The sequence below is a fragment of the Alligator sinensis genome, unplaced genomic scaffold (assembly GCF_000455745.1).
Source record: "Alligator sinensis unplaced genomic scaffold, ASM45574v1 scaffold131_1, whole genome shotgun sequence".
Classification (NCBI taxonomy): domain Eukaryota; kingdom Metazoa; phylum Chordata; order Crocodylia; family Alligatoridae; genus Alligator; species Alligator sinensis.
In genome coordinates this window covers 4,610,996-4,621,088 of record NW_005841830.1, presented here as the reverse complement: position 1 = coordinate 4,621,088, position 10,093 = coordinate 4,610,996, and the positions used below count along the sequence as shown (strand labels likewise).

General features: G+C 46.1%; 1 protein-coding gene across 4 annotated transcripts in view; it reads left to right on the top strand.

The window, feature by feature from the left end:
* Positions 1-10,093, top strand: part of TTC7A (tetratricopeptide repeat domain 7A) — a 321,743-nt gene that overhangs the window by 219,550 nt on the left and 92,100 nt on the right. For all 4 annotated transcript variants that reach the window (XM_025203549.1, XM_025203451.1, XM_014520074.2 and 1 more), the window contains one exon: positions 9,719-9,921. In XM_025203549.1, the coding sequence (XP_025059334.1) occupies positions 9,719-9,921 (203 nt within the window). The remainder of the gene's footprint in view (positions 1-9,718; positions 9,922-10,093) is intronic.

The following is a 10,093-nucleotide window of genomic DNA, read 5'->3' as shown; positions in this document are numbered from 1 at the left end:
TGATGCTCAGGGGCAACCAGCATGGTTTCATTAGGGGCAGGTCCTGTCAAACCAACCTGATTGCCTTCTACAATTAGGTCACAAAATCATTGGACACAGGTGTTACGGTGGATATAGTCTTTCTGGACTTCAGGAAGGCCTTTGACACTGTCTCCTTCCCCATTCTCATTAAAAAGCTAGGTGACTGTGGTATTGATGCCTACACAGTCAGATGGATAGCAAATTGGCTGAGGGGCTGCACTCAGAGAGTGACGGTGGACGGGTCATATTCGACCTGGAGGGAAGTGGGCAGTGGAGTCCCCCAGGGCTTGGTCTTTGGGCCCACACTGTTCAATTTCTTTATTAGTGATTGGACAATGGGGTAAAAAGCAGCCTGTTTAAATTTGCTCATGATACCAAGATTTGGGGTGAGGTGGGCACGCTAGTAGGGAAGGACAGATTACAGCAGGACCTGGACAGGTTACAGGGGTGGGCTAATGAAAATAGGATGGGTTTCAATACTGACAAGTGCAGGGTGCTGCACTTGGGCAGTGGAAGCCAGCAGCACACTTATAAGCTGGGAAACTCCCTTCTCGAGAGCACGGTGGCAGAAAGAGATCTTGGAGTCATTATTGACTCCAAGATGAACATGGGCCGACAATGTGAGGTCAACTGTGTGAGGGCTAACCGTACCTTGTCGTGCATCCACAGGTGCATCTCAAGCAGGGCCAAGGAGGTGGTCCTCCCCCTCTATGCGACCCTGGTCAGGCCGCAACTGGAGTACCGTGTTCAGTTCTGGACGCCACACTTCAGGAGGGATGTGGACAGCATTGAGAGGGTCCAGAGGAGGGCCACCCGCATGATCCGGGGACAGCAGGGCAGACCCTACGAAGAAAGGCTACGGAACCTTAACCTGTTCAGCCTTCGCAAGAGAAGGCTGAGGGGGGGACCTGGTGGCTGTCTATAAACTCACCAGGGGGAACTAGCAGGGTTTGGGAGACACCCTGTTCCCCCTAGCGCCCCCCAGGGTAACAAGGAATAACGGCCACAAATTGTTAGAGAGTAGGTTTAGACTGGACATCCGAAGGCACTACTTCAGTCAGGGCGGCTAGGATCTGGAACCAACTTCCAAGGGAAGTGGTGCTGGCTCCTACCCTGGGGGTCTTTAAGAGGAGGCTTGATGTCTACCTGGCTGGGGTCATTTGAGCCTGGTTTTCTCTCCTGCCTAGGGCAGGGGGTCGGACTTGATGATCTACGAGGTCCCTTCCAAACCTACTTCTATGAATCTATGAAAGACCTGTAAGCTATGAGTTGTTTGACCACTTATCTTCTACTGCCTGTGGGTTTTCTTTGAGTGCTGGTGTCCCAGTGTCCACCTCAACTTCCTAAATAGGTCCAGCTATAGGAAGCATGTCTTCTGTACTTAGGAACTGAATTTGCTATGCACAAAGGAGGCATCAGCTGCTTGTTACATTTTGCAAAAGCCTTTTTTAAAATGAGCCACAATATTGAGAGTGACCTTGTACAACCGTGCATCGGTTTCTTGAGTCTTCAGTAATTGTAAATAACAGCTGGGTTACCCTTTGAGTTCTGTGCAGCCTGCAACCAAGCAATTTATTAGTTATGGGAATGAGAAATGTCAGGCAGGCCCTTGTATTCCAGTTACAAATAGTTCCTGGCCCTTTCCCTGGCAAAGACAGCCTTGAGAATGCAAACTAATTGCCTGATTTAAATGAACAAGTAGCTAGGCTCCACTTCTGGAGAAGGGTCCATATTACATGATGATTTCTCCCTCTCCTCCTTCTCAGCGTATACCTGGCATACCAAATGAATCGGCTAAGTACGGGGTGTATCTTGAAGAATTCTCTGACTAGCCCACATCCACAAAAAAGCCTTATGCGTAGTGGTGTGATAATGGTCAACAAGGATTCCACCATGGCAAGTAAATGTCAAGGCCATGTGACTAGAGAGGGGTGGGAGAAGAGAGGGAGATCCCTGTGATCTTTAATTGCTGTTGAGAGCATACCTGTCACAGAGGACTACCCACATATTCAGGGTGGAGCCCCTTCTGAAAGCAAGTGAATGTAGTGGAACAGCAAACACATGACCAGGCAATTTTGTCCTTTTACCTAGAGCAGGGGGTTTCAACCTTTTTTAAGAAGTTTACCCCTTCTGGTGGTGGCGGCCGGATGCAGAGTGGGGGGAGAGGAGGCACACATGTGGCAACTGCCACCGCCACCCACCGCCCCGCACCGTCCCATGCCACCACCTCCATGCCCCGCTTTCCCACAGCCAGTCGCACGTGCGGCTCTGCAGGCTGCTGATGGGCCTCGCACCCAGCCAGTTGCGTGCCACTTGTCAGCTGCCTGCGGAGGCACATGTGTGACCAGCTGTGGGAAAGTGGCATGGGGTCGTGGGCCGTGGCTGCCACATGTGAGCTCCTCCCTCCCCGTGTCCGGCCAACGGGTGGCACTTGTGCGGCCCACAGAGGGGCACCACTACCCTGCCCCCCTGAGCCCTGCTCCTGGGATGCAGTGGCACAGGGTGGTGCATGGCAGCGCTCCGTCTCCGCCCACGCGCACATAGCCCCTAGGACCTTTCCAAGTACTCCTGGGAGTACTCACCCCCCCCATTGACTACCCCTGACCTAGAGCATAGAGAAAACACTCCCAGGTTGTCTCCCTGCTGGTCACTTTGCTGTGGTTTATTTGTAGCCTTGTTAAGTGGTGCTCTTTATGCAGAGGATGCTAGATCCGTGCTTCAGATCCAGCTGACACAGAGCAGAATAGTGAGATACAGTCAGTGTGTGGGCAGCTGTCAGCATTCAGCATTGCATCTCAGATACCAGTGATTGTGCTCAAGCTTCAAAAGGCTTGAGGTTGTGCTCCGGGGCAGTTCACATGGCGAAAATTCACTTAAAATACCTTTGATTCCTTTGGCTGGAATTCCCATTGTTCTTCTTTTATGGTGAGGATTCCATGCTGACAAGGTAGAATTATTCTTGATACCACTTTGAAAAGCATAGGAACCCCAGAGGAAAGTCAGCTTAAGGAACAGCATTAAGCTGTGCTGCTCTTATTTGCACTTTGATGTTGAAATGGCTGGTTAGAGTGTTGTTACTTCGGAGCTGGAATGTTTAACAGGATGCTGCCAAATAATATCTTTTCTCTGAGAACAAAAAGCGGCTTGGAGATTTAAGGCAACAGCTCTCTAAACTGTGGTACAATCATGGTGTATGCTGCTGGTCTTCAGAGAGCTAGTACGTAGCAGGGACCTCTTGCTTTTTCCAGTTGTTTCTGAGTGACCAGGTTCTTCAGTGTAAATGAGGCTAGATACCAGCAGAAATGGTTGGAGCCCACATATTGGGATGTGATGTTTCTGAAAGAAGAAAATGTATACCACGTTCAGATACAGGACCTAACATTAAGATTGCAGTCATCAGTGGAAATGGAGTTGCTAGACACTACAGAGAGTTGCTGGAGGAGTCTTAAGCCATTAGCAGGAGAGAGATGTCTTAGGTAGCAGGGGAAAAAGAGAAATAGGTACTTGGGTAATTGTGAGGCCCATCCCAAAAAGGCTTCTGGGAGGAGGCCAAGCTGACACCCGGTAGCGGGGGGGTCAGCTTCACGGAACCTGGAAGCCATGGGATACTAACCTAATGCATCTGCTGATCTGCTAAAAATAAAAAAAGGAAACTGCAAATGAGTAATGTAATGGCTCTGGAAGAGTATACGAGCTAACAGCTCCAGAAAGGGGAACCTGCAGCATGGCCTAAGTAACTCCCTTTGCCGCTCTGGAAAGGGAAACTGCGGCAAGGCCTGAAGTGACCCTGCCTGGCAGCATGCAATGCCTCTTGCTCTAGCCCATAAAAAGTCATAAGGCTAAAAGCTAGTATGTAATTGAAAAAACCAAAAGTAATAAAAGGTAAAAAGGTATAAAGGTCATAAAAACAGGGCCTTAGGTAAAACTACTTTGGGGAGGACAAGGCTAAGGACCCGATAAAGGAGGAAGTCTCGCCACCCTGGATGCAGGGTGGGATTCCCGAGACCTATCAGGTAATAACATAGGACAGGGTGTGAAGTGCCTTTCCTTCAGCCTAATGCGCTAGCGGCTTATAGGCATATAGTAATATCTTAGTGTGTGTGTGTGTGTGTTGTTTTCTTTGCAATAAAAACTATACTTAAGTTAGTCCTTGGCACGTAACTTGTGAGTTACTCACCTTCCCCTTTTGGAAAGGGAGGAAGCCCCTACAGTAACACATGCCAAGGAACAAAGGAGAGAAAGGAATAGAGTGGATGGGAGGAAGTGGTTTGGAGCCTAATTCAGCACCATTGAAGTCAACTGTATGCTCCTGTAGATTTCAGTGAGTGTTAGATCAAGCTTCTTGTAATGAAAAGAAACAGTGAGGGACTCTCCCCTTCCCCCCACTAAAAAGCCACAACATTTGTTTCATTAAAGACCATTAAAAATGACTGTCTGTATTAGAATTTAGCAGTATAGGTGGTACTTGAGATGGTCTTTCTTTTAAGTGGTCTCACCATACAGAGAACCCAGGCACTCTTCATCCAGTTCAAATAATGGGACTGTTGGAAGCCAGTGTGCCCAGCAGACAGTTCTGTATGCAGCTGCAGCTTTTTGAAACCATCACTGCAGTAATGCAGAAAGAAGAGTGGCTCCCTGGCTGAGCAGTAGGAATGATCTCACTGAAATTAGAAAACTTTCAAGTAAAAAAACAAAACACCAAAAAAACAGCTTGTCTTCCATCTTGTTGTTACTGTATGTACCCAAATACAGGGTGACTTCGAAATTAAGACAACCCTCCAATAATTGAATTCAACACATGGAAAATTATAAGAAATTTATAAATATTCCATATCTAGTATCTAATTGTTGGGGGGAGGGGTTTTCTTAAATTCAGAGTTGCCTTGGATTTGGGCAAATATGGTACCGCAGCAGTGAGGGTCAAGTGGCCTGAACCCTGCTGCTTGCCCCCTCCATGCCTGTGTCCTGTCCCACCGGCCCTCCTCACCACTTCCCCCCTGCCTTTGTACCTCTGCACCCACCCCTCGTGCTCCTTACCCCCCTGCTGCTGCCTCCGCTTCTTGCCTGCCACCCCCTGCCCCACCATTTCTAGTTCACTGCAACCCTAGCTGCATGGCAGGACCAGGGCCAGAGCAACCATGTGCTCCGTGCCCCATGCCGGAGCCCAAGCCAGAGCTGTGGAAGGTAAGCAGTGGCAGTGGGACGGAGGGAATGCAGGTGGGAATGCAGGTGATTGCTGCAGTTCTGATTTTGACACCAAGGTCAGGGCTGGAGTTGGGGAGCTGCAACAGCCACCTGCTCCCCACCCCCTTCTTGTAATCAAATCCAAGACAAGGGCTTTTTTTCCCCATGTTAAACAGAGGGGAAAGTTCTCATCTTGGATTTGAATAAATATATAGTCACTCTAACAGATGAGTAGCCCTTTTGCTTTTTTGGGGCCTGTATCTAGTGTCACAACTTTTCCAGACTGAACTGTTCTCTAGGGATGCTTATACACATGAGTGGGGTTTATTTCCCCTGAAGTGAAACAGTCAGTTTTTAATTTGTGGCTTTTTAATTGTTACCCACCGTTTCAGTTTAGGAGCTTCTATCACTGACAGAACAGTGACAGCACCGTCAGGTCACCCCCCCTTGCCCCCTGCTCCCCCGAGAGGGGAAAAAAAGGGGCAAAGGGCCCAATACTTTTTTTTTTTCCCCCTGCCTCTCGGAGCCTGCCTCCTTCTCGCACAGCCAGGTGGCAAGGTGCCAGCGGCCCCTGAGCGGTGCTGGTGCCCCCTGATCCTTTTCTCCGACATGGCAACAGCCCCAGGACAACACCTGCCCGCTAGCAGCCTGCCCAGGGTTGCTATACCTGCAGTGGGAAGGTTCAGGGGCCACCAGCATCTTGCCCCCCTGCTGCAGGAGTGGCAGGCAGGCTCCGCCAGGAAGAACAGGATTGGGCTCGCCACCTTCCCCCCCCCCAGCAGAGCCTGCCTGCATGAACTGCCACCGAGCCGTACAGCCCCTGGACTATGGGGGGCCCAGTGCTTCCTTGTGTGGCAGCAGTGCCCCCAGGGGCTGCCCAGGCAGGATGCTAGCTGGGCAGATGCTGCCTCAGCTCGCAGGCAGCACCTGAACTAATCCAACAGTCCACAGGGTGCTGGAAGCCTGGACATGCTCAGGGAAGTTCAGGCTTGGTGGGTTTCCAGTGCCCAGTACAGTGTCCCTGCTGCCTTCCCACTGCCTGGAACCACCTGGGAACCCACTGGCTTGCCCCTGGGTCAGTGTGGGAAGGCAGCTGGATGTGCTGTCAGCCAGAGAAGGTGGTAGGAATGGTGCATGGATTGCTGCTAATGTGCCAAGCTCGAGTTTCTGCGAGCCTGACTAGGCTTCCAGCACCCCATGCGCTGTCCCCGCCAACTTCTCCAGGCATCAGACATGTACATATTCACAGTTTTTTTTTTTTAATTCACAACAGGATAATTTGCCCCAATCAAACTAAAATACATTTGAGTTGGTTTAAGTTGCCACAGTCAAATACATTTTAACACAAAAAAAATCATGCACATGTACGCGGTGATGCCATTATGTTAGGCAAATAACGATTTTTCATCATTTTTTGTCACGTGGACATGGCCCCACCATCATGTATACAAGCACCCTAGAGGGTTGCTGCTTTACCAACAAAGTAACCAGTTGGAAGTGTACTTACAACAAGACTAGGTGATACTCTGACAGTGGTTTTCAACCTTTTTTCTTTTGTGGACCCCTAAAATATTTAAATTGAGGTGTGGACCCCTTTGGAAACTACAAATGGAGATATGGACCCCCTTGAATTGTAAGTGTGGGTATTTGCATACTTTTGATTGATCATAGTCATCTTTCGTGAACCCTTTAGACATAGTGTGAAGACCCCCAGAGGTCTGCAGACCACAGGTTGAAAACCAGTGCTCTATGATTCTACCTGTTGGAAAACTTGAAGACTGGTGAGACTAGGACAGTAACTTTAATATAATTATGAGAAGTATTAGCCAGATAAATGACATGACTCCCTCTTCCTTTGTCCTCATCTGTCTTTTAGTTCTGTGGAGTTATAAATTCATTTACTTCATCTGTAAATAAAAGAAATGACTAATAGAAAATATTTCTAGGAAGCACAGGTTTAATGTTAGCCTAAGTGATTTCCCTTAGCATCTATTTTTAGTTGGCTAGGTGCTCTCCCTTCCTTATTTGCCTTCCTAACCAAAAGCACTCTTGTTCTTCCTTTTTGCAAATTAAGCTGCCTGTACCATCAAATTATGTTTTATTGACTACTGAGCCTGCAAAGAAATGGACTGAGGTTTAAATCTGATACATTACCATAGCATAAAATACAATTTGTAGATCTTATTTAGATTACATATTGCTTTTCATCTTTTTAATAATATTTGTTATTACTAAAGATGATTTACAGGCACAGTTGAAAGGAAAAACCAAGTACTCTTCAACATTACATATGTTGTGTTCACTGCTGTAAGGGATGTCACATTCTCCCCTTCTGTCCCAACATACTCTGCCTCGTAAGAGCAATGAGTTGTGTTATGGCATTGTTAGAGTGCTAGTCATGGGCAATATTCTTACTGGTTTTATTTTCATTTATGTTCCCATTCAGCAAAGTAGTTAAGCATGTGCGTAACTATAAACTTCTGAGTAAGCCCACTGATTTTCAGTTTGACTTGTCCAGTGTGTAATTTCAGACACATGCCAGATCCACAGATTGATTGCTTCTAGCTACATGCAATGTGCTCTTCTCCCTCTCTGCACCCATAGATGGATGCTGCTGCTGCATTTTTCCTGCTGGTGTGGTGCTGGTTCTTCCTGCGTGCAGTGAAATCTTGACCCCTCCAAGCCATCCCTTCTCGTAGTCGATGGCAAAACTCCCATGGATTTCAGTGGAGTCAGGATTTTCACCCCTGGTTTTCTGCTGCTAGTTTTGTGTTAGCTTTGCAAATGAAGTATTTTTTTTCTTCAGGCTGTGAGCTGTCACTTTGCATGTGGTAACTATGCTAACTTGAGTATGCACATTGTCAGCTGCCATGCAGCACTTGGCAGGAAAACACTGTACTCCCAGGGAAGCGCAAGTAAAATATTTTCTGCCCACAACGTTTTGAATAAGGTTCAGTGCAGGCTCAGCATGACAAGATACATGGCCTCATTTTCTATTATCTATAGATATCTGTACCTTATTGGAGCTAAGGAAGAGAATGAGCGCTGAGATGTTATGATGATTAATTATGCAGTTTCTGTCCTGCAAATAAACCATAGAACTTCACAGAGTCTCTGAGCAACTTGTAAAGAGTGAAGCTGTCATTGGAAAATGAAGGTTTTGCTCATGAAAGGTGCCAGATTGATAGCACTGGGGAACAAAATTATCTACAGCATGGTCCAGGAATGGTCAGCTGCTGAGCAAGCTTCGCCATAACTGTTTCGATCAGTGATTTTTTTTTTTTTTTTTTTTTTCCAACCATGGTGCTGTCAGATCCTTTCAAGAGTGCTGCTCAATATTAGCACTCTTGAGTGTGCAAATACCACATGTAATTCGCAAGATAAACCCAGGTTTCAAATAAGAATTCACAGTGCCCAAAATTTTCTGACCTGTTGTGGTTCTTTGCAACAGAAGAATGGCTCTATTACTTTTCAGAATGAAATGAAAGAAAGCTAAGATCTGGCTTTTCCAAGTCTAAAAGGTTGAAAACCACTGGTCTACATGATCCACCCATGAGCTGAAACACTGCCATTCCTTAGAGGCATTAAGGAGAATTACTCTATTTTATAGATAGTTCCAAAGCTTCATTTTTGGATTCATGGCTTGGAGAAAACTGGATGTCCTGTTTTTGAAGACTTTTGCAAGACCCTAAGAACATTAGAAATTAGGTTTAGTGCATAACAAATGTTATTCAGTGTTTTTATTAACAAATGCATTGATCGTGTCAATAAAGCACATTAGTATTCTTGTTCCATTTTTTATTTGCAAAAACAATTTAGTACAGCTGCCACTTGCTGAGGAGAGTAAACAGAGCAATCTCATTTGCAGTCATTGACTTCATTTTTGTATCGTACTGTTGGGGATTCGGTGGGTACGTGTTTGCATACATGAGTGATCAATATTACATTTAACGCATAATATGATTTAATCCCTGTAGTACATGGTACATGGACTTTTTATAAGTTTATGAAGACATTGAAAGAGTTATTAAACTAAATTTGGGAATGAATGATGGTATATGGTATTTAAAAAAAAAAACAAAATGGAAGTGTCAACTTGGTATCCTGTTGTTCTCTTGCTGTTAAAACTCTTGCTACCCAGCTATGGCTTGACAATGCAGGTTGTGTTGCTAGAACACTGTTCTGTTAAGAGCCAAATCCTGAATAGACAGACCCTGATTCAAAGAACACCTAAGTACATCCTCAAGTTTGTCTCTTTTTCATAGCAACCTCTAAGAATGTTTTTCAAGTGTTCTAGGGATGCTTTTCTGAATTGAGACCTTACCCTACATTTAGTAGTACTTATTACTGAGAACAGTTTCATTCAGTGGAGCTACTCACAGCAGTAGTAAGCAGTTATCATAACAGTAAGCATTTTCATGATCCAATCTTTTAAGCTTAGTACGTTTTAAGGGAGAAAGTGTAAGTAAAGGTTACTGAATTATTTAAACTAATGGTAGTTTTTGTTTTATAGCTGAGCTTTTCATGGAACAACGGCATCTCAAGGAAGCAAGCTTTTGTATCCAGGAGGCAGCAAGTCTTTTCCCCACATCTCACACTGTGCTGTACATGCGTGGGAGGCTTGCAGAGATGAAAGGCAGCTTGGAGGAGGCTAAGCAATTGTACGATGAGGCACTCACAGTGAATCCAGCTGGAGTGGAAATTATGCACAGCCTGGTGAGTTTGCAGGGGCTCAGCTTCATTATAGTGTTCATGTGCTTGATTAATTGTAATAAGAGGGAAGAGGACTAATGGTAGCAGTGGATGCCATTGTCTTCTTAATACAGAGGGTGAGTTCCTTTATTCCAAGAATAAATTGGGTAGCTTGAACCTCCTATTTCAAGACTGA